The sequence below is a fragment of the Pelobates fuscus genome, chromosome 7 (genome assembly GCF_036172605.1).
Source record: "Pelobates fuscus isolate aPelFus1 chromosome 7, aPelFus1.pri, whole genome shotgun sequence".
NCBI lineage: Eukaryota > Metazoa > Chordata > Amphibia > Anura > Pelobatidae > Pelobates > Pelobates fuscus.
In genome coordinates this window covers 124216207-124241688 of record NC_086323.1, presented here as the reverse complement: position 1 = coordinate 124241688, position 25482 = coordinate 124216207, and the positions used below count along the sequence as shown (strand labels likewise).

At 41.5% G+C, this 25482-nt stretch overlaps 2 protein-coding genes across 2 annotated transcripts in view; one reads left to right on the top strand and one right to left on the bottom strand.

Annotated features, from left to right (window-relative positions):
- AMIGO3 (adhesion molecule with Ig like domain 3) overlaps nucleotides 1-25482 on the bottom strand; it is a 455802-nt gene that overhangs the window by 148770 nt on the left and 281550 nt on the right. The gene's annotated exons all lie outside the window — the stretch shown is intronic.
- TCTA (T cell leukemia translocation altered) lies at nucleotides 2003-8311 on the top strand. The gene is made up of 3 exons (XM_063426553.1): nucleotides 2003-2498; nucleotides 4308-4362; nucleotides 5996-8311. The coding sequence occupies exons 1-3, from the start codon at nucleotides 2288-2290 to the stop codon at nucleotides 6036-6038; spliced, it is 309 nt and encodes a 102-aa protein (XP_063282623.1). The 5' UTR covers nucleotides 2003-2287; the 3' UTR covers nucleotides 6039-8311.

Here is a 25482-nt window from a genome sequence, read left to right as displayed (position 1 = left end):
AAATTCTGTGATTTTTATAATTATATACACATACACGCATACAAACACACACACTGCATTATATACACACACACTCATACAAACACACACTCTGCATTACACACACACTCATACAAACAATCTGCATTATACACACACACTCATACAAACACACACTCTGCATTACACACACACTCATACAAACAATCTGCATTATACACACACACTCATACAAACACACACTCTGCATTATATACACACACACTCATACAAACACACACTCTGCCTTATATACGCACACTCTGTGTGTATATAATGCAGAGTGAGTGTGTTTGTGTGAATGCAGAGTGTGTGTGTATATACAATGCAGATTGTGTGTGTTTGTATGAGTGTGTGTGTGTATATAATGCAGTGTGTGTGTGTGTATGAGTGTGTGTATATAATGCAGAATGTGTGTTTGTATGAGTGTGTGTATATAATGCAGTGTGTGTTTTTGTATGAGTGTGTGTGTGTATATAATGCAGAGTGTGTATTTGTGTGTGTGTGAGGTGTCTGTGAACTGGGTGGGAGGAGGGCATTTTTATTATTTAGAATTTTTAATATTTCAAAAAAATTATTTTGGTATTATTTTTTAATTTTTTTTATTTTTTTTTTATTTTAATAAAATATTTTTTTATTATTTAATTATTTTTTATATGGGCTGTGTAGGAGGGGGCTGGCATAGAGCTCTTACTTACCTTTCTTGCAGCTCCTGTCAGCTCCCTTCTCTCACCTCCGGTCCGGTCAGCTCCCCTGTCAGCTCCCACTGCAAGTCTCGCGGTCTCTCGCGGCTCTCGCAAGACTTACAGTGGGAGCTGACAGGGGACCTGACCGGACCGGAGGTGAGAGAAGGGAGCTGACAGGAGCTGCAGGAAAGGTAAGTAAGAGCTTCCTGCCAGCCCCCAACAGGATCGCCGGGCTTGTAATGAGCCTGGCGGTCCTTGTCTGTATTATGGCAATGTAAGTTGCCATAATACAGAAATTAACTCGAGTATAAGTCGAGTTGCGGTTTTTCAGCACAAAAAATGTGCTGAAAAACTCGGCTTATACTCGAGTATATACGGTACTCTCTCTAGATAGTCAAAGATGGGGTGTTCGAATATAACCTGTTTTGAGTTTAAGAAATGTTTAATCCTTAGGTAACTAAAAATTTCGCTATAGGATATATTATATTTATCTTGTAGACCCGGGAAACTAATCAATTTTTTATTATCTGCAAATTTTAAGATCTGCAAATGTATTACTCACTAAACTTTATTGAAAAAAATGTCTGCTGCTGGAGTTAAAGGACCTCTATAGTGCCAGGAAAACAAACTCGTTTTCCTGGCACTATAGTGTTAATAGGTCCCCCCCACACTCATGGCCCCCCTCCCGCCAGGCTCTAGGGGGAGGATGGGGTTAAAATCTCACCTTTCCTCAGCGCCGGGCTACCTCAGCGCTGGGGACTCTCCTCCTCCTTCCGACGTCATCGGCTGAATGCGCGCATTCATTCAGTCCATATGAAAGCATTCTCAATGCTTTCCTATGGACGCAAGCGTCTTCTCACTGAAAATCACAGTGAGAAGTGCGGAAGCGCCTCTAGCGGCTGTCAGTGACACAGCCACTAGAGGCTGGATTAACCCATATGTAAACACAGCAGTTTCTCTGAAACTGCTATGTTTACAGCTGCAGGGTTAACCCTAGCTGGACCTGGCACCCAGACCACTTCATTGAGCTAAAGTGGTCTGGGTGCCTATAGTGGTCCTTTAAGTAAGGAAAGTTAATGCATAATACGAGCCTCCTGTCTTGCTATAAAATTTGAAATGCACCTTGAATTTCCATGAATTTGCACTTTAGTGAATAACCCTGGCTGACAATGGCTCTGAAATTGGCGACACTTTTGAAATCAGAACGCTTAACAAGCAGCTTTTGTCTCTAATGTTTAGAGCTCCACGCCCTCGCGAAGCCCCGCCCATGTTTATGTTTACTGAGTGGTTCTGCCTGGCGGTGGGAGGAGCTTACTGTCAGCAGGGTTTGACCTGTCATAGCGGACTCGCACGGGCTGATTACTGACTGATAACGTTTCTTGCCCGCAGCGGAAGTCAGCCTCAGCTCGGGAGCGATCTCGGTGTCTGTCGTTAGAGGAGGGGTTATTGCCGCACAGTTACCCGCCTCCTCCTCCTTTGTTGACTCTGCTCGCTCGTTGCCACCTCCAAGATGGCCGCCGCCGGTAGCCGGTAGTGTCTGTGCGGGGCATGGCGCGGCTCCGGCTGGGCTGAGAGCGGGCTGCATGGCGGAAACCTGGGACTCCGAGTGGCTCAGCCAGGCTTTGGGATACCTGCTGGCCATGAGTGCGGATTTCGCCCGGGAGTGGGAGAGTAATGACATGAGAGCCGCCATCTTTAAGGTCCTCCTGGGCTGGATAGTGCTGAGTGTCACTGCCATCCAGCTGGCCTGGAAGTTCTATGGACCCACCGTGAACAGCATCTACTACCGGCAGGGTGAGAGGCCGGGGCTGGCAGGCTGGGCACTGACACACACAGGGATGGACTAGCATGGCTGCTACAGCTTGTAGAAACCTTGGGGTGATTCATGATATCTCAGATTATAAACTGTACCTGCCTAAATCACTACAGCTATAATATTTACCTATCTAGACCACTACTACAACTACAACATCCATAAACTCTGCCTTCTTAAATAATAACATCTATAAGATTTACCTGTCTAGACAACTACAATATCTATACACTTTGCCTACCTAAAAACTACTGCAACATGCTTTGCCAGCCTTTAGGGATGCCTAGTTCTACAACAGCTGGGAGGTATCTGCCTTTTTGCAAACCTTGATATATGTTGCAGATGGTTAAAGTTTAACACTAAAGCTATGGTGGACTTCCATCCTGTTATAGACATAGCATTATTTCAAAGTTGGGGTACTACACCAGTTGATGTGTGTTTTTATGACATTGTATTAATACGTTTTTATGGTAGTAGTAGTATGTCTGTCTCAGAAAAGTGCAAAGAATTTAAAAAGCGTAACCTTAGATTATATCATGGTACACTGGCTATCGTTGTTATACAGTGCTGCAATCAAGTACCCTTGCAGAAGCAGGAATAATGCTGCTCTCTGACAGCTGCTATTTGGTTGCTTTTTGATAAATGGTTATTTCACTAGTGTGTGTGTGTATATATATATATATATATAAACACATTGCATTCTGTAAAATACTGAATTTAGAACTAATTATAACAGCCAAGATGAGGTAAAAACAAAAGCAATTTAAGACCGCTGATTTAGACCTATTGTTGCCAAATTCTCGATTTTCTTGTGGTCCCTATCACTTATTCACGTGGATGGGTAGAATATGGAAACCTATGGGATTCCATATGTAGAATTCATGTGTTGCAAAAAGGAAATTGGTTAACCAGAAATTGAGTGCTGAATTCAGAAGATAAGATCCTCCTTAAAATATATGGAACCAAACCCTCAAAATGAAATGCTAATAATTTATTGTATAAAATTAGATATTCTATATCGTATCTAAATTTATGTGGTAAATCATGTCTTGTAATTGAATTGGAAGCTACAGTTCCGCTTATTTATTTAGTTTTTTTTTCCTGCAGTAATGCCTATTGGCCAGCAGTGGCTGCATAGCGTGGGGGTAACCAAATTCAGTATGTTGTAATTGAGGCATGGCTATTTGAGCAGAACCCACAAAATATTTTCTCACCTAGATTTAAGCATCCAAAAATACATCCTATTTATAATGGATTAAAGTGGCTCTGACACTGTCTTGTGTCCTGCTGGGTGTTTGATGGCAGTAGGGGAAGGGGAGATGTATGTACCTGAACCTGTCCCTCGCATGGTGTTTGCGGACCTTTTCAGTTGCCAGCAGCCCATGTCAGTGTTATACGTTTGTGCATACGCAATAGTAAAACGCAGAGGCCTATGCAGGATCCTGCGATGGTTAATGCTACTAGTGACAGCTCGGGCAAGTGACAAAAATTGACAAAGGTAGTTTGTTACATTTAGTCAAGCAGAGGAAAAATACTACACACAGTCCCAGCTTTGTCTCAGTATATCTTTTCACTGGTTTGGAATTTCATTGAAATTGCAACATGGTCAGTGTCATGGTGGGGGTGGGGGGGTGTCAGTCCATGTTGTGTAGATGCTCAATGTCCCTGTAAATTGATTGAAATTACATTGTCAGTCCTCCACAATTCTGTGTATACTGGATAAACCTACTTTGTTTCTTATGCAATTAGATATTTTGGTAACATGATGTTTCATATTTATTTTTTAACAGGCATGGGTGGACACAATGGAGGGACTCCAGAATATTCTCCTAATTTTCCCATCTGGTAAGGAGAGACCTACAGATCATCAACAAAATCTGTTTATACATTAATCAAAGAATGCACACTTCAAAGCAACCCTGATGCTGGATATTATATTAACTCTGCAAACTTGTAACCATGGAACCATATGTTAGATTGAAATGTCGCAAGCAAAGCTTTATAATATGTTTCATTCAATTGTTAACCCTTTTGCAGCAGTTACCCAGCAATGTACCTAATATATTGGGTGCGAAGTGTTGTCATTATATGTCACAATATGCTTAGGGAATTCATCTCTAAACTGGAAATTGTGGAGAATTGATGAGGGCATTGCAAATGTTGTAAGCAAAGCCTTTTAATAGTAACTTTACAAAATATATTTAGGGTCTCATTAGAAGCATTTTGGATCTAATCTATCGTACACAAAGCCCAGAGAATTTTCCCTTGATGAGCACAGCTCCTGTTAATAGACATGCCCTTAAAATTTGACAGAGTGTTGCACTCCATCACTCTATGCAATGCTTGTCTGTTTAATGATAGTAAGTACCTGGATTGTGGATCGTAAGTATCCGGAGGTTGCTACACTGTTTTGTATTCATATTAATACTGAGAAAATGAGGTTAAGCAAAGGTTTTTTTTGTTTTTGTTTCTTTTGCCTGGTAGCTGCTACATCTAGGAAAGGTATTTTGATACAGTGGTTCTCTCATAGTGCCAAATAATTTCTTCATAGTTGTTTGACCAACTACTTATGCTCCACAAAGAGGACAAATACCTTTTTACATTACAACAAACAGACTGATATTGTCCTTGCCAGGTGATGCTTATGGTTAGCTTTCCTTTGTTTAAGGCAGAAACCGTTCTATTAATACACTGAATGGTATGCTGTCGAACTCTGACTGGCAACCCATTACTGAAACGTGGCCTGTCCACTTCATGTGTAATTTCTGTGATTGTTTTCATTGCTGTCAGTGAGTGGGCTTAAAGGGGTATGCTAAGCACCATACCCACTGCCCTGAGCATCTGAGGACCAGCCCTTCACTGCTGTCTAAGTTTGGATAGCATTCATTGGCCTAATGTGTCAATTAATGGATCCAGCTAACGAATGATGTCCATATACGGATGAAATCCATATTTCTAATGTGAAAGATGAACTCAAACATGATTTTTTTTTTTTTGCATAGAAGAACCATGTTATGCTGGCATTATAGCTGCTACAGTCGGCTATAATAGTTATGGTGAGTAAAGCACATTTTAAAGGGTGTACAGCGGAACTGTAGCTTCCAATTCAATTACACAAACTGTATAGGAAAAGTTTGACATAAACCTGGGCTGTTCCTGGTGCCCAAACGGAAGTACCTTGATTTACTATGAATGCTGGAAAACCCTCCCCTTCTATTTACAGCAAACTTTTGGCTTTTACAATGGGCAAAATTACATTGATAAAGAGGAAATAAAAGTTTCCCTTTTTCAATACGCTTATGTAGAAGACAGTATCCAGGAGCTGGTTAAAAAAAAAAAAAAAAAAATCATAGCCTTAAATTTGCAATACCCATTCAATACTCCACAAATGTTTTGATTAAAAAAAAAAAAAGTCTGTACTGCTTTAAGGTTCTGGTATTGCAAGGATTGGATTAAATATTTAGCTGTTTCTCTCCAGGGAGAGTTCAAGCATGGAATCCTTAAAAACGCACCAAGAATGAGACCACTACTCTAGCCCTCTGCTCCTCCATCGAGTGGGCCCCTTGACAGCAGGTGACCGGCACCACTGTGTTTTAGGGCACATTACCTCCTTGGAGCAGATCCCGCTGCTCTTCCGCACTGAGAGGCACTTCTATGGACGGAACTTGAAACGTGGAAGCGGACTTTTCTAGTGCTTCCATCCTCTGCATGGCTATTTGTGGGTTTGATCCTTAAATGCAACAAATACAGGTGGATCTCTCTGTTAATCTAGCCGTGCAACATCTCCCTATTTCAATCAGATGGAAGGAACTTGATGGTCAAGTTCTAAAGCTGCAAATAATATATATTTCAAAGAACGAACATGCCAACTAAATCCTATTGCTTAATATACTTCTTAAGTATCCTCATTTGCCATCGGCGATGTGTGTCTGCTGCTATGTACAATTCGAACTTGTCCACCTAAAAACCTTTCTGTCTTTGTAAAATTGAGTGTGGATGAGACATGCTTTTTGTAGCCATAGATAACCACTTTCCACCAGTTTATCAAGCTAATACTGCCTTTTCTAGTATTCATCTATCTGCTGTCTGTTTACATAGAATGCTGAATGTATATAGATAAATGCTTTGGGGTGGAAGTATAGTCCACCCGTGGCGTTTGATGAGTAAGTACGGCAAGCCACCACTCTTCCACTAATCGCTCCTGGGAGAGATTTCTAATCAACCATGGTGAGGTTTTGTAAAGGGTGATCATTGAAAACTTTATCAGCACAGACAACTGTTAACTATAGTGCATGGAATTGTGGGAACTAATCCCTTTGCTTAATTTAAAAGGGCTGAATCTAACTTGTTCCCAGTTAGGATATACCACTCTTCTCACTGGATATTTCATATGCAGGGAGGTTTTGTTTTTGAGGATAGTGGCCAAAGTTTCTGAAATGTATAGTGCGCATTGTTATAGAAGTAAGAAGAACTTTTTTAAACAGTGATATTGAATGTCAGATGATTTGGGGCTAAAACCTCCATAAGCCAGAGTCTCCGATGTAGAGTAGCAGATAATAATTGTAAGGGTTCAATGCCGCTGTTTTTAAATTTGTTTTTGGTATTCTGTAGTTCCTCCACAATCTCAGGTAGCAGTCTATGGTGTCTGTTCCAAAAGGAGAATTCCTAAAATATTACATTTCCTGTGTTGATTAAATTCAAATTAGCTATGTCCCTCTCATTGAAAATTAGGTGGGGTCTCTTGCAGCATTAAGCCCTAGTTTCTAGTTGAGGGTAAATGTAGTTTCCCCATGTTAAAGAACTCTGCAGAATTCACCAACAATACTGGCCAAGGACCCAAGATTGCTAGGCAGAGTCCTCATTGTAGTCATTGGCAACCATATTTGGGGAAGCTGAAGGTACAGAGAAGTTCTTCTGCCAAACTGACAAAGGAATTGCAAATTGTAGGCCAAATGGTTAAATTGGAAATATTCTTCAACATGACTATTTTGGCAGCATGATTGTTTGGCCCTAAATTTTTGCAAATAAAACAGTGTGATTAGTAGATTTACATAAACAAACCAAAGCGATGGCTGTGTTTTTATATGCAGAAAATACACAGACCAACAGCAGAAAAATAAAAATAATTCGTAATGAAACAATTGAATGCTCTACATTTTTAGCCTTGGTAAAAATACGTATTTTTGCAAACACTTAAATACTGTAATCGCCAAAATACCTTTAGCCTAATAGTCGTTTTGGTGTATAGATCATGTCCCTGCAGTTTAGACGCTTAAGGACAGAGGCAATTGTACAAGTTCTGAACTAAAACTTGGAATTTGAGCTATATGTCTGTTCAACCGTAATTCACCTCTTTCATATTAAGGGCACCAACACTTATTATATATAATTTTGTTCAGGAGAAACAGGGCTTTCATTCCACATCAAATATTTATATATGAAACCATGTAATATGAATAAAATCTAAAAGGTGAGAGGAATTAAGAAACCTTATTTTCCAAGTTCTACATGGCATTTAACATGTGAATGTAAAAATACTTTTAGCGTTTTACTATAATAAAATACACATATTTGTGTTCAACAATGTCTCATGAGTACAACATTACCCCCATGTACAGGTTTTATGGGGTTTTGTAAAATTGCATGGTCAATTATAGGGCTTGCAAATTACGTTCTCTGGACTTTCTTCCTGTGTTGTCAGGCAGGTTCTTCAATATAGCATTAATAAAAACACATAATTATGTAAAAATACATTAAAATACACGTAGAATTAATTTGTATGTGTGTATATATATATATATATATATATATATATATATATATTCATTTTTTTTTTTTTTTTTTTTTTTTACATGTAAATTTATTCCAAGTGCATTTTGCTATTAATAAATATATATTTATCTATCAAAATACACTTGGAATGAAATTATATATATTGGGGTATCTGACTGACAACCCAGGCAGTCCCCCAGCAGGCAATCTTGCAATCCGGCCAATAAAAATAATGTGATTTGCCGTGTCATCGCAATGACATGGCTTGAAGCAGCCAATAAAATCTAGCAACTGGTAAATCACTAGAAGTTAAATTACTTTTGTTTATGCAGCTGTAGTCACACCTACCTACACAATTTGTCTACATATTTCCTGTAAAGAGAGAAATAGAGGGCTATAAAGTGGGAACTCGAAAAGAGCATTTACATTTTTTTAGGTCAATGTAGCTTAATTGGAAAAGTTCTCTAAGGCAGTTAAACATAAAGTTGGCTTTTTTGGTCTAAGATTTATAATTTTCTTTGAATTCTAACTTGAAAGAGAATAACCCTGCATATGTTTAAACTTCCCTTATTGCACAGTGTGTCTGGTTTATAATTTTGTATCTCCTGTGGTGTTAAAGGACCACTAAAGTCTCCCAGACCATTAAGTAACCTGGGTGCAATGGTTCTGTCATTTTAACCCTGCAATGTAAACCACTGCAGTTTTGTAGGCACTGTAATGTTTACATTGAAGACTTAAACAAACCTTTACTGTCTGTCTTGCAGATATCCATAGCCACGAGAGTTGCTTCCTCTACACCTATATTGTTTCTTTAATGTCCTGCAGGAGGCACCAGTTTGTGATTAAAATTCAGCTAGCAGAGCAGGAGATAGAAACGTCTAGGTAAACACTATGTGCTGTCACAGCCAGGGAAGTTGTGGCTAGTGCTGGATAATCGGAAATAAAAGTGATTTAACTCCTAGTTGGTCGATAGTTGACAAATGAGACTACAGGAGCAATACAACTGCTTCATTAAGCTACACTTGTTGTGGTGTTTTTAGAGTATCGCTTTAGATTAATTTATCTTCCACAATTTATTTTCTTATTTGTGGAAATTTCTTACCGTTTATCTGAAAGAACAAAAAATAGCATTTTAGAATATTTAATTTATATGCATTTGTTTTGATTTCAATGTATTCATGATGTGCAGTTTGGGCTTAATGAATTAACTTGTCTGAGGTCCAGAAACCAGGGTGCCTTACTGAAGTTTTAATTACGTGCAGTAAAATGTGTTGCAGGCCCCTCGTTCAGGAAAAACTTGAAGTGAGCTTTTGTACAATGACTGTTTAAGAAAGTTTGCTAGTCAACAAACCTGGTTATAAAAATACAACCAAAACACCTGCCACAACCTCATTTCATCTATCCTAGCCTTACAGCCTGAGCTCAGACATGAGCTACAATTGATTGTATGTTGCTTGTGATTGTATGATATTTCATTTAGTAATATGATCATTATTTCTCCATCCCTCAGTAGTTAAGTATTTGACCCCTAACTGTTTTCTTACCAGATGGCACTGTAAGTGGAATAAGGTGTCAACTGAATCAGTATGAGAAGGAGTAAATATTCACTTCAGTTGGACAACTTGGTCCATCTGAAGCTGTGATGGCAAACCAATAGCATGCCAGATGTTTGGGATTTTGGTCTCCCTCAATATGAATTCTAGTCTAAAACAGCTAGCAAACTATTAGTTTATCAACTCTGACCTGGGTTAAGAAACCTATGGCTTAATTTATGGCCATCATTGGGTTTGCCTTGGGTTGCCCATTTCCAGTCGTGACTAGCCTTGTGCAAAAATAATTTTCAGCCAGTTTGTCCGAATCAAGTTCTTTTTATTCCACACACACACACAAACAAATTGATTGGTAAGGCATTTCCCCTTCAAGGGCAGATAGATTTGTTTTGAGTGAATCATAAATATGATTTGAACAAACTGGCAGCAACTAATTTTTGCACAATTCTAGTCTGGAGTACCCTTATTTAAAAATAAATAAAAAAAATGTATATTTTTTTTTATGCATTTCCTTTATAAGGAAACGGTTTGGGCCTCTCATTCTCAACCTGCTAGATTTCCCATTTAGAGCAAAAATATTGCACATGATGCTGGAAATTAGGAACAACTACGAACATTCTTCATTAAAATGTTGACATTTCAACTTAAACTCTTTGAAACTCCTGCTGTGCTCGTAAATAAACTCAGCAGTTCTGTAGAAAATATCGTGAACAGTACTTCCTCGTATGATTGTAACCCCCCTCCACTTAGTTTTGCCACATATAAATTGAGAACAACCCGTTCACCAAAGAATCAGTTCAAACCTTTTATTTCAATAATGACACATTCTATTAATACCTTATTGCAGGAAATATGTGTACCCTGTGTCATTTTAAAGATGTTCTAGACAGCAGCTTCATTGTCCTGCAATATAACATCCATGAAAAGGTTTTTCATCCATTGCTTGGGCTGTGTCTTGTTTTCTGTGACTAATCTTGGGAGTGATACAAATGATTTAACTTTACCACGTATAGTAGGAATGGAGTTATTCGGTTCTACCAGTAATTGCTGTAATGCCACAAGTGTAAATCAATAAAACAAATAAAACCCCAACTCGGCTCTATCTGCTTCACTTTTTCATTTCATGATTAGTTTGTGTTTAAAAAAAAATATATAAAAATAATAAACACATATAGATATATGTAGAGGGAAAACAGTATTTTTTTATTCTATTTAACAAAAAAAAAAAAAAACCACACATGCAATTGTCATTATTTTTTATGTGGGAAAGGACTACATTTTATAGAGGTGACTATACCACCATTATTGTTTTTTAAACCAAGCATGTCTTACATGAGCATTACAAAGTGAAATATGGGCATTTTCATTAAACCTGCTTCTAGAATTCACAACACATAAGTATATGCATGTATTTTTTCTTTTGTGTTGATGCAGTGGTATGAAGAATATTAAAAGGAACATTAGTCACCAAGCCACTTCATCTTAAAGGACCACTCTAGGCACCCAGACCACTTCAGCTTAAAGGACCACTCTAGGCACCCAGACCACTTCAGCTTAATGAAGTGGTCTGGGTGCCAGGTCCAGCTAGGGTTAACCCATTTTTTTTTATAAACATAGCAGTTTCAGAGAAACTGTTTATTAATGGGTTAAGCCTTCCCCCAAATCCTCTAGTGGCTGTCTCATTGACAGCCGCTAGAGGCGCTTGCGTGATTCTCACTGTGAAAATCACTGTGAGAGCACGCAAGCGTCCATAGGAAAGCATTGTAAATGCTTTCCTATGCGACCGGCTGAATGCGCGTGCAGTTCTTGCCGCGCGTGCGCATTCAGCCGACGGGGCGGAACGGAGGAGGGTCGGAGGCAGAGATCTCCCCGCCCAGCGCTGAAAAAAGGTAAGTTTTACCCCTTTTCCCCTTTCCAGAGCCGGGCGGGAGGGGGACCCTGAGGGTGGGGGCACCCTCAGGGCACTCTAGTGCCAGGTAAACAAGTGTTTTCCTGGCACTAGAGTGGTCCTTTAATGAAGTGGTTTGGAAGCCGTAGCTGTGTCGTTTTAACCATGCAATGTAAAACTTAGTTTTTGTTTTCGAAACTGCACAGTTTACATTGCATGGTGTAGGCCACTTCTAGTGGCTGGCATTAGGGTAGCCACAAGAGGCCCTTACACTGCTTTCACAGGGTAAAACTTAGTCATGTGACATGAAAGCCCCCATATGAAAGTATTGATTCAATGCTCCTTTATAGGGAACAATGGATTGGATACTGGTAGAAGTAAGTAAAACTTTTTTTTTTTTTTTTTGTGCGTAAGTTTATAACATTTGCTTGTGAGGTACCCCAAAGGCAATCCTCTAGCGCATAAAGACAGTTAAACATAGAGGTACGTGGTAGAACAAGCACATTTTTTGTGGCTATAAACAGTTTTTGGTTTTACATTGCTGATGCATTGTCGTGATATAACATAACATAACATTGTCATAGGTTGACTACCAGGGTTGACAACTTGGTGATGTTTGAACAGGTTTAGACAATTAGAGTATAAGGTTAAAGTTAAACCGGCTTAAGCTTGCTTCTCGTAAGGTTTGTTATACTAAACAATACGGTATTAATCCATGTGCTTTTAAGCGGTTTAGTGAAAGTAGCTGGGTGTATGCTTTTTGTGCTGTAGATTTTATGCAATGCTGGTGCCTGTGGTGTTGCGACCTCGTCTGGGCTTAATGTCGGGCATGTTAAGCGTTGCATAGAAGCGTAGTGCTTGAGGTAAGATACTGGTAGGCTGTCTGTGTACAGTTGCCTTTCTCCCCTGGTTGTCAGCATTCCAGGGGTCGAAGCCTTCGCTTGTTCCTCTCTCCGGACCCTTCCAGCGGCCTGTGTGTGCTGTTTACCTTTCCGGTTGGTCCCTCCATTGCGGGTTGGAGCTCGGGGGTTGGTGAGTGCGGCATGCAGGTTGGAGGTCTCCGGAGTCTCCGAGTGACTGAGAGGTCGGGTATACTGGCCGGTCTCGCGTTTGTGTGAGTATGGGTGAGTGCTGTCGCTCAAGGGCCATGTCGGCTTTTCCGGCCATCTCATTTTTCGGCGCCATTTTAGTCGGGAGGCCACTCTGATGGTTCATGGCGGGAGTCCGCCGGGCGAATCCAGGCCGCAGCCACTTTTCTCGCCATCTTGAAGGCTCGGCGCCCGGCATTGAGTTCCGTCCAGAGGCCTGCGCAGAGCCGGTCGAAGAATGCCCAAGTATGTTTGGGTGGTTTGATACGGGTGCTCTGTGTTGCAGGCCGTGCCTGTGCTGCCATCTTAACAGTCCCCCTACAGGTTCGCATAACCGCGTGTTTTATCGCTTGTTCGTGTTGCTTTGCGGGGGTAGTCTGCCCCGGCAGGGACCGGGATATCCCCTGCCGGTCCAGAGGGGGGTTAGCGGGGCAGCGTGTGCTTCTTGCTTGCGAGCGGTTCCCATGCCGGGCGAACGGCCGCCTCCCCCGGCACCAGTCTCCGCTCCCGTGTAGGCCTCGTGGCCGGTTTAAGCTCTCATGTTGTAGTTAGTTGCGAGACACGTATCGGTGCATTCCGCCGAGTGTCCTGCTGCATTTTCCGGGTATCAGGTGCTGCATACATGGTTTGATTGTCCAAGATTGTTGATTTAATGCCCGCTGGTGCCAGAGCGTTTAGAGAGCACGTCAGGCCCCGCCCCCAACTTATTTTTATTTTAATGCATGGGGGAAAGGAACACTGATATGCATTCCTAAAGCTATAGTGTTCCTTTAAAATAACTGTCAAAGCACTTGAGCTTGCATTGCTGGCAGATTGCTGATCATAAGCTATGTCCCAATGCTTCTCTTTGAAAGAGCAGTGTATTTTATTTAGACACAGAGACTCCTATTATGCTGCACTCTTTATTTACCTCAGCAGCAAAGAAAAATAACATTAAATCAGTATAAAAATCAGAGATTGAAAACGGTCATTACTAAATTGATTCATCCAGATCAAATAGGGTTCATCCCCGGAAGATGGGCATCAAATAATACTCGAAAGCTTATTGATATTATCGGCTTAGCTAAAGACCATAAGGAGCCCCTCCTGGCCCTGTCCCTGGACGCAGAAAAAGCGTTCGACAGGGTCGGGTGGGACTACTTGAGAGAACTCCTCAAGGCATACGGCTTTAAAGGTTGGATATATACTGCAATTATGGTACTGTATTCTTCCCCTTCTGCCAGAACTGTAGGTCCCAATGTTATTTCGTCCTGGTTCGATCTTAAAAACGGAACAAGACAGGGGTGCCCCCTGTCACCGCTTCTGTATATTCTATCTCTTGAACCTCTCGCGGTTAACATTAGAAACAATCATTTAATTAAGGGGGTCCCCACTAAATTTCACGATATAAAGATTGCATTATATGCCGATGATGCTTTGGTTATTCTTACATCTCCGGAGGAATCATTAGCCGCACTAATGAAAGAAATAGATGAATTTTCTAATATTTCTAATTTTAAGTTAAATGTATCAAAATCCACAGCTTTAACCATCAATTTATCTTCGACACAGGTTGAAAGGCTATCTCAAAAATATCAATTTATTTGGACTGACATAGAAATTAATTACTTGGGTCTTAGTTTCCCAGCTAATGCCTCCCATATAATGGAGAGGAACGTAATGCAGTTAATGAAAGATATGAATCAAAACCTAAAAAAATGGAAAAACTTAGAGACCTTATGGACAGGTAGAATTAATATTATTAATTCCTATATTTTACCAAAATGGCTGTATCTGTTCTCAATGGTCCCTCTCAAAATCCCTAAAGGTTGGCTATTAATGATCCAATCGGCTATTAATAAGTTCATTTGGAAAAATAAAAAGCCTAGAATAAGTCAAAATAATATCTCAAGAAAACTGTCTCAGGGAGGGCTAAACTTCCCTAATATCACTAGTCTATATTATGCGAACAATATACGACATATTTACATTTTACAAGAACCACAATTTTTCTCTGAACCCTGGTATAAAATGGAATCCGAAGCTATACATGCTTCTAGCCTCTATTCTTATATTTGGTCAGATCCTGGTAAGCTTTTGAGAGTCTTGCCTAACTGCTCAATATCGCTGGCCCACTCTTTGGAAATATGGGCGGAAATTAAGAAAATCTTGGGTTTAACTAATCGAATTCTCAGAACCTGTAAATTAAATATATTAGAATCTAATGTAGAAGATTTATCATTGAGACACTGGCCTAATAAGGACACATTAACCTTAGCGGACATTATGCAGGGCGATAATATTTTACCCTTTCACCAGTTAGTAGATAATCTGCATATACCATCTAAAGAAATATTTACTTACTTCCGTATCAAACACTATATTCAGAAACATGTTGTTCAATCTACATTCCCATGGGTTAAAGAGTTGCAAACTCTATTTTCTTTTCAAACTGTACCCAAGATTATTTCGGTTGCTAACTCGTTACTTAAAGGTCTAGATCCCTTCCCGCATAAACTGGTTAAAATATGGGAAAATGAACTTAATTTAGTGATTTCCCCAAACGACTGGTTTTCCTCCTTAATTTTGGTAAACAAATTTGTCCATGGCTTAAACCTGACTGAGTGCCACTTTAAGCTTTTGTACAGGTGGTACTATACTCCAACAAGGTTGGCCAAAATGTATACTTCTCAAGACTCAACTTGTTGGAGATGTGGCACCTATTCAGGTACATATATTCATATTTGGTGGTATTGCCCAGCACTTAAGCCATTATGGGCCTGGACTTTCAATATCTTCTCGGAAATATCTCTGTACGAGGCATCATTTAACGATACAAACAAAAATCCAGCCTCGGCCCTCCTTCATCTGAATTGGCCTTTTAAATCAAGTAAATACAGATGTTTAGCTACTCACTGCTTTATTGCAGCCAAAGTTACCATTGCGAGACAATGGAAATCTTCTGAGCCTTTTCAGAAGGCTTCCCTAATCAAACAAGTTAAATTTCAACTAATAATGGAAAATGATATTCTTAATACCTGGTCACTGGCCTCAAAAAAAGAGACTGGTATTCACTTTGGTTAAACACCTGCTCCTTACTCTATGGTAACTCATAAATTTTTCAGGTGATGGGGTGGGGGGATGGGGGTCTGGACGATGTAGTCTTAATCAGTCAGTAGAAATTATCATATGGACAACAGGCATCTCAGTTTGTGTTCATTTTTTAGGGATATACTTCCTATCATATCTCCACAGACTTTATGTTTATTACATATTAATGACTTCCTCAATTATTATTATTATTTTTTTTTTTTCCTGTTTGTCCTTTTTTGTTTGTTTGGGTGATGGCTTGTTGCATCCTAATGAATATATTCTCTCTATATAGTAGGATCTACCTATATCATTCGGTGTAATATGCAATATGTATGTTTGTAAGTATGTATTTTACGAATTGTATTGTAATATAAAATATAAAATTTCTGAATAAAGAAGTATTTAAAATAAATCAGTATAAAAACAAACCAGTAAATAACATGAGGTATATCTTCCTAGCAACAGGAACAGCCAATCCGCATCCACTTCATAGCATAATAGGCGGTGTCCAGTATACTACTTCCTCTTTCTTTGCTGCTCCCTCAGTTAAGTGACACTGGGTCCCATGGTTCTTAACTGTGGGATCTTTTACTTGAATTAATATCATTACTGTGGTTAATATAGTTATTACATTTTAATTATAATTTCATATTTATAAATATATTTAGTTACTTCATTTTAACTTAATTTGCCTCAGTTATATGCTTTATTGTATATCCTTTTATAATTTCTTTCTCCTCTGGCCCCAAGAGTACCATCAATTGGGGCTCAGGGATGTCTTTGAGGTCCTTTATCCCATGCAAAATGCTATCATTCTGTTTTTTTTGTCTTTGAAGCAGTAGAGGATGATCTAGAATTAGATCGCACCACCTTAAGTGGTTGGATCCAGAGAGCAATCTATTATGTTGGCAACGCCAACACCTTGGTTGGCACAGAAAGCCGCAAATTGATCTTACTCAAGATTGAGCCCAAACGTGTAACTATGGCTCTGAACGAGCCTGACACACAGGCTCTTTAGGGACAACTTTGTAAAAGAATTGGGTTCCTTTGTTCACACATTGACTGCTCTAGATAAAGTGCAATGCAAGATGTGCAAGCTATTTAACCCTAGAGTACACGCTGGGGCCAGAAAAGTCAGAAGCCGTCTGTCCGGCTTAATAAACAGAAGTTCTTTTAGACAGAACCAAGGCTCTTATACTGGCCGGTCCAATTTCTTTGAACAATGCACTATACCAACCTTCTCCCCACAACGTGGTCGACCCCGGGTTGTTAGTGGCCCAAGAGGTGCTCCTTCAGGTGCACACCTTATGGTAAGTCTTCACAATCTCCATTCTTCCCTACTGATAGTGGGGGGCAGGCTCACACATTTTTCCCATGTATGGTTCTTCACACTGTGAAAGGGTATGGCATAGACTTCCTTTCTCTACCTGTTCAATGTTCCCCATTGAGGGAAATAGTTTTTTCCCAATGAGACGCAGACCTTGTCTCCGAGGAAATAAAAGAAGGGATGCGCAATCAAGCCATGGTAGAAATTCCGTTCCATACCCTGGGTTACGTGAGCAACCTTTTCTTGTTTCCTAAAAAAGGCGAAGGTGTCCGTCCATTGATAGATTTGAGACAGCTCAACGGTTATAAGGCATATCAGCACTTCCAAGGTGGAAGGAGTGCATTGCTTAAGGGATCTTCTCCAACCAGCAGATTGGATATCCAATTTGGATCCGCAGATTGCATATCTCACAGTACCTATCGCCGTCCAACATCAAGAACTTCCTGCAGATGGCAGGGCAGGAAATCGAGGTTCAGGTGCCTCTCATTCGGACTGCCTTCGGCTCCATGGTGCTTCACCAAGCTCATGAAAGCTATGGTAACCCTGCTACGGAGTCGGGCAGTACGTCTTGTAATATATTTAGATGGCATTTTCATTCTGGCTCAGTCTATTAAATTAAGCCGGACCCACCTTGCATGGACTTTTACTCCGTTAGAGAGCCTAATCTTCCTGATCAGTTGGGAGAAATCCATTATCGTTCCCATGCAACAAATCAAATCTCTGGGTTTTTATTGGGTTATTGTAGATTCTACCCTTCGAACCCTACACCTTTCGTTGGCAAAACTAGCCAATATCAAGAAGGAGATCGGCGAACACTAGCACCCTCAACTCTCTCTCGATTACAAGCTTCATCTCAAAGGCAGTCATCATACATAGATATGGTAACTCTGTACTCAGAAGCGGAGGATGAACTCCAATGGTGGCTTGTTCATATGGAAGCTTTGAATGAATGCGCCATATTCTTTACAGCTCCAGATTTGATGGTCAAATCTAACGCAAGTTTGGTGCGCTCAATGAGGAAATATTTCTACCAGAGGCAGATGATCAGATCTGGAAACAACACTCCACATCAATTGTATGGAACTTCTGGCCAGTTCCTTTGCAGTCCACAGTTTCTCCCCAACTCAAGGCCAATGCACTATCCTTCTGAAGATGGACCACGTGTCAACTGTCCGCTACATCAATCACCTGGAGACACATATGTACAAAATTCTGACCTACATGGCTCGCGATTTCTGGCAATTTTGCCTGATGCACTGCATTTCAGTCACGGCAGAATACATTCCAGGTCTTCTTCAAAGAATTGCGCTTTTCGCCCTTTGCACTGATTCTCCGTTGCCTTTTCCATCTACGTCGCCAATCCCTCACCCTGGTGATCATGGCTCCTCTATTGCCGTCCCAACCATGGTTCTCTCCTCTTCAGGAGATGGCTATCGACCTTCCACATCTACTTCCACCTCTCGAGTGCCTTCCTCAGGATGTAGATGGTCTGCCTCATCCCCTTGTTCCCCAAAGTCTCTTGCATCTCATGGTGTGGTTGATTTCAGGGCATCTATGGTTGGTTGAGGAGTTTTGTACATGACACGAGACAGGCTTATAAATCTGCTTGGAGCAGATGGCATAGTTGGTGCATGAAATTAAATTTGTATCCCATATCAGCTTCTTTTAAGTTTGTCCATTTTCTGACTTCTCTGTATGATGAAGGTAAACAGGCCTTTTGCACTGTGAACCTTACTGACCGTCAGTTTCTGCTAGTCATAAGTATTGATGAGATGCTTGTCAGCTAACATCCTGTCATATATTGACTTCTCTGAGGAATTTGTTTTGCTCATCCACCCTTACCACGATACAATGTCTTGTGGGACGTCTCTTATTGTCTTTAATTTTTTTTTCTTGGTTGCTTGTTCCTTTATTTCAGAACGTGTTTCTTGGTTGCTTGTTCCTTTATTTCAGAACGTGTCCTCTTTGACGTTTCTCAGAGGACACAAACCTCCTCTAAAACAGTTTTATACTCAACTTTCCCTGATCTCTCCTTTTGCATGTTTATGGGTGTATGAACGTCGTCCCACTATGTTATGGAATCCTTTTGAAACAGGAATTCTTCATCTCCTTCCAAAAGTCGCATCTTCCGGTGTCTACCTCTACCCTATCCCGGTGGGTCAAATACGTTAAGTCTCTAGCAGGTATTGATGCCTATGTGTTTGCTCCTCATTCGGTTCGTGGGGCAAAGGCTTCTAAGGCTTCCTCGATTGGTTGTCGCTTAGAGGATATTATGAGAGCGGCTGGTCTTCGGAGTCTACATTCCGTGATTTCTGCTTTAGACCTGTTTAGCACTTTACAGGAAACACAATTCCACAGCTTTACACTAGCATAATAGGAGCCTCCGTCTCTTAATAAAATTCACAGATTTTACTATTAACGAGTATTATCCCTCTTTCCCATCCCTGGAGGTTTGGTCTTCTCTAGGTAAGGACTTCACAGTGAGCCTTTTTGATTACTGGGTTTTATTTTTGTTAATAACTGTCAAGAGCCTAAGGTTTGACTAAACTGAATTTCATGTTATGCATATATATGATATTCCAAGTGATTTTATGCATATATCCAGTTTTATACTTGGAAATTACCGTATTCTCCTTTCTCTTCCAGCTTGACTTCAAAGTCCAGGTTTAGGCTTGCATACCCTCTTATTGGAGCCCGCCTTTTCATTTGGGTTTGTTGTCCTTGTTTGGGATCTCAAGAAAGAGGAAGTAGAACTGGACACCGCCTATTATGCTACCAAGAGGATGCTGATTGGCTGTTCCTGTTGCTATGAAGATATACCTAGTTATTTACTGGTTTCTTGTTATTTTTCTTTGCTGCTGAGGAAAATAAAGAGTGCAGCATAACACTCGTCTCGTGTCATTAATAAAATCATGACTTTGTCATGTTAATAGTAAAATCTGTGAATTTTATTAAAGGACACGGAGGCTCATATTAGGCTTTATCTCTTTCTTTATTCCTCAGCAGCAAAGAAAGGATATTGATATTTTTTAATATAGCAATAACGAAAAAAACACAAATACCCCTAAGGGTTAACCATGTAACATTCCATATCTGTTAACCAATAGGATCAGTCCTTGTACTATGTCCCTTCATGTGACCTAATCTACTTCCTCTTTCTTTGCTGCTGCCTCAGCTAAGTACCACATAATTTTTAAGCTCTGAAAATTTGTTATATTTACTGTACTTTTATTATAGTTGTATATTATTTGTGTTTTCTGTGTTCGCTCCATCTGTCCTCCGTGCAGGGTACTTGCCTCTCCCTTGGGGCAAGCCATATCCTGCACTGCCTTTTCGGGTTGTTTATAACCCGTTTTTCCTTCCATCACTGTCCACCGGGTGGGGGACGCTCTCGGGATTTTGTTAAAACCCTGGGCAATTACGTCAGCACGTTTACGGCACTGGATAAGGCACAACATAATATGAAGCGAGTGTTCTCGCAAAAGGTTTTTGGTGGGGCCGGCAGACAGCGGGGCCGTCTGTCCGGCCGCCCCTCCCGGACTCCGTTCCGGGGCTATCGAGGCTCCGCCACAACACGTTTCCACCCGCCCGAACCAAGGACACAATCACCGTTCTTCCCGACCAGGGGCAGGTCATGGCACCCACGTGGAACCAGGGGATCCTCCTATGGCCGCCGGCCTTATGGTGAGTCACTTCTCTTTACACACCCATTCCTTATCACAGGTGGGGGGCAGATTGTTTCATTTTCAAGAGGCCTGGCACAACCTAACCTCAGATGCCTGGGTCCTAGAGACCATTCTTGGCTATCACATCGAATTCACACAACAACCAATCCAACTCTCATTGCCCCACCGGATTGTTTTTTCCCCACGAGACAAACATCTGGTGTCAAAAGAGATTCGCACACTAGAGGAGAAAGGTGCGAGATACAAAGTCTCACTTACCGCCCCTGGGTTCCTAAGCAACATCTTCCTAGTACCCAAGAAAGGCGGGGGCACCAGACCAGTAATAAACCTACGGCCTCTCAACGCCTTTGTCACATACCATCACTTCAAGATGGAAGGGATACACTGCCTACGGGACTTGCTAAGATTGGGAGACTGGATGGTAAAACTGGACCTCCAAGATGCATACCTCACGATACCGATTGCCGAGGAATGTCACCACCTACTTCAATTCCGATGGGAACAGACTGTGGCGTTTCCGCTGCCTCCCTTTCGGCCTGTCTTCAGCCCCGTGGTGCTTCACCAAGCTGCTGAAGCCGGTGGTCGCTCTCCTTCGCAGCAGAGGTGTACGACTCATCATATACCTCGACGACATGCTGATCATGGCCCAGGACACCCAACTCCTGACCCAACATCTATCCTGGGCGCTAACCCTTTTGCAAAATCTGGGGTTCCTAACCAATTGGGACAAATCGATCCTGCAACCCTCCCACTCGATCGAGTTCCTGGGCTTCGATATAGACGCAATTCAAGGAACCCTCAGTCTACCTACCAAGAAGGTAAAACTTATCAAGAAGGAAATCCGGAGGACGTTGACACGACCGGTCTTAACCCTCCGACAACTAGCCAGGATAATTGGACTGTTAGCCGCCTCTATACAAGCGATCTTCCCAGGACCACTACATTACAGATCCCTGCAACAACTCAAAACCACCCACCTACACTTGGGTCAATCCTATTCCTATTCTATACCTCTAGACTGCGCGGCAAAAGAGGAACTGGCATGGTGGCTTCAACACATGGAAGCATGGAATGGCAGGGCAATCTTCGGAACAACTCCGGATCTCGTCATAGAATCCGACGCGAGCAGACTGGGATGGGGAGCTCGCTGTGGTCCTACCTCTACAGGTGGAAAATGGTCTTCAGAAGAAAAAGAACTCCACATCAACGGCTTGGAACTTCTAGCCGGGTCATTTGCCCTCCGGAGTCTCCTCGGACACACGACCGATTGCTCCATACTTCTGCGCATGGACAATATATCAGCCGTTCGCTACATCAACCACCTGGGTGGCACGAGATCCGCAACACTCACAAATCTAGCGAAAGAATTTTGGTATTTCTGCCTGAGTCGCAACATATCAGTACAGGCGGAATACCTCCCAGGTCTCTCAAACACCGTAGCGGATTGGAATTCCAGACACCTAAGAGACAACAGCGCCTGGAGACTGAATCGCACAACATTCCAGAGGCTTCACCAGCTCTGGGGACCTATGCACATCGATCTTTTTGCCTCCCGGCTGAATGCTCAACTTCCCTCATTCTTCAGCTGGAGACCGGACCCAGACGCCACGGCAGTGGATGCCTTCCTACAAAATTGGCCGAACAACAGGCTATACGCCTTTCCTCCTTTCTCACTCATAGCGCGAACTCTCCTACACCTACAGCGCTCCCGAACATCGTTGGTATTGATAACGCCATTTTGGACGGCACAGCCATGGTTCCCTTCACTCATGGAAATGTCAATCGACCTTCCCCGATTGATCCCTGGAGGCACGGAATTATTGTCAGACCCCGATGGGAACTCTCACCCACTTCTAGTGCAAGACTCATCTCAGACTCATAACATGGCTCCTCTCAGGGGACCCTGGTCCGTGCCGAACGTTTCACAAGCAACTTTGGACTTATTGGCAGGAGCTTGGGCCCCAGGGACAAGACGAGCCTATACTCATGCCTGGAACACATGGTATAGTTGGTGCGTGGAACAACACGTGGATCCCATATGTGCTCCTGTAAATCAGGTGTTGGGCTTCCTGACTACCCTTTACGAACAAGGTTTGGCATACCGCACCATAAACGTGTACAGGTCAGCGATTTCAGCTGGACACAACGGTTGGGAAGGCTCCCCGGCCGGGAAACATTTATTAATTTGTCGCCTCTTACGAGGCATGAAATTTGCACGGCCACCACAACCTCGCTACACGGCATTATGGGATGTGAATATGGTCCTTCGTCTGTTACAAGACTGGCCTCCAAACTCAGACCTCACACTCAAACAAGTGTCCGCAAAATTAGCGATGCTCCTGTGCTTAATTTCCTGCAAGAGAGTATCAGACGTGCGGGCCCTGGATATCGATGCACGATCCTTCACCCCACATGGTGTTCTGTTTACGATTACCAGACGTACGAAGTCGAAAATCACTTCAGTCTTCTACCCCTCTTTTCCTCACAACACTAACCTCTGCCCGGTGGCATGTCTGCGGGAATACGAACTGCGGACCCAGTCATTCCGGAACCCAACAACACCGGACCTGTTCTTGGCAGTGAGGAAACCTCATCATCCAGTATCCACAGGAACTCTGGCACGATGGGTGAAAGGGATAATGTCAGCTGCTCACATCGACACATCAGTTTATGGAGCACACTCTACTAGAGGTGCTATGGCTTCAAAAACATTCTCCATCGGATGTAGACTGGAAGACCTCCTCCGCACAGCTGATTGGTCCAGAGAATCGACGTTCAAGGAATTTTACTTTCGTCCAACAGAACATATCTCGTCTATGGTCATTTCACAGCTTTAAACTAGCCTAATATGAGCCTCCGTGTCCTTTAATAAAATTACCAGATTTTACTAATTACATGACGTAAAGTCATGATTTTATTAAGGACACGGAGGCGAGTATTAGCCCGCCCAATGAAAGGTAAGCAATACATGTAATTTCCCACCCAATTGCTCAAACAGGTTGGAGTGGTTGACTGTTCAGATTCAAAGTTATATATAAGAATAATTGATGTAAATTGACAATATAATGGAATGTTTCAGATATGAATGTTTTTTAAAAAATGGATATCGCTTATATGCATGAAAACGATATTCGAACATATTTTACCAGCTTAACACTGTGATGAAACAACCAGGATCATCCGCTATCTCCTAGTTTTATCGGAAGACTCATCGGAACCCTCTACCGGAGATTATCCAAGTTTGAGAAAAGTTTTACTGTTGATGAGTTCAGCTTCGGCACCAGTCAGAAAGAGGAAGTAGATTAGGTCACATGAAGGGACATAGTACAAGGACTGATCCTATTGGTTAACAGATATGGAATGTTACATGGTTAACCCTTAGGGGTATTTGTGTTTTTTTCGTTATTGCTATATTAAAAAATATCAATATCCTTTCTTTGCTGCTGAGGAATAAAGAAAGAGATAAAGCCTAATACTCGCCTCCGTGTCCTTAATAAAATCATGACTTTACGTCATGTAATTAGTAAAATCTGGTAATTGGCTAGCAGATTCTTGCTAGTGATGATCTCCTGGCACAGCAGAACAGCTGGGTCAGAAGTAAATCGCTTAACTTAAGGACATGGGGAGCAGCTGAATCTAAAATAGACACGGAACACTGCAACATGATAACTGTACACGCAAGGAAAGGTTGGGACATTTCCAATACCCACACATTAAAGAGGTACTCCAAGCATCATAAGCAATACAGCCTCCTGTAGGATACCAGGAGTACACATGCCTCATTCTCCAGTAATGGGCAAAAACACCAAATTCCTGTTCTGCATTGAAGCAGGATTAATAACATCCAGGTTCTGCAGAAACCAGAGGCCCAGTCCTGTCAAGCATTCACAGGCCGAAGTGTCAGCTGACCACTCTCAGCCAACGATTACAATGCTGTGCTTTGATAGTTGTACAGAAGTGACACTAGCCAGTCGGGAACTCTATGCACAAAGCTCTACACCGTTGGCAGCAGCTCAAAGCACAGAGATTCCAGGCATCATGACCTCTTCAAATAAGTGGTCATAATGTTTGGGGTAACTAAGTTCGATGTGTAGGTTATGTTTCAGTGACCTATGCTGGCTTGGCAATTTCATATTTTTTTCCCATATATATTTTTTATTGAGAATAGGGAGTACAGGTGAAAATCAACCGAACGAAGCAGTAATTCACAGGGCTAAATCTAATAATAATAGAACTAAAATTTAGCTTGGGACCATATATATGTCAAATGCCATTGATATCAAATCCAAAATGTACAATGTTATTTATAAACAGTCCTCAAAAAGTGGTAGAAAAGCAAAAGATTTGCAACGGTTTTTTTTTCCCCCAGACAATTTCCTGGTGAGGGAATAGTTTGTAGCTGTATTTATATATTAAATTAAAAGTAGGTTGTAATACAATAAAAACATTTTTATTACGAGCGTAAAACTTTAAAAGGAAAAACTGCCAAATGTTATATCTCTACCTGGTATTGACCAAACACATTTAACGTGACAGTCGGGGGCTCTGTATCATGTGACCACACGTGACTTTGTGCACTTAT

What these genes read in the sequence shown, in the direction of transcription:
- TCTA (XM_063426553.1), top strand. Translation starts at nt 2,288, where the DNA reads ATGGCGGAAACCTGGGACTCCGAGTGGCTCAGCCAGGCTTTGGGATAC. An exon ending in CAGCATCTACTACCGGCAGG is followed by an intron (nt 2,499 to 4,307) that starts GTGAGAGGCCGG and finishes ATTTTTTAACAG; the next exon opens with GCATGGGTGGACACAATGGA. An exon ending in TCTCCTAATTTTCCCATCTG is followed by an intron (nt 4,363 to 5,995) that starts GTAAGGAGAGAC and finishes GTTTCTCTCCAG; the next exon opens with GGAGAGTTCAAGCATGGAAT.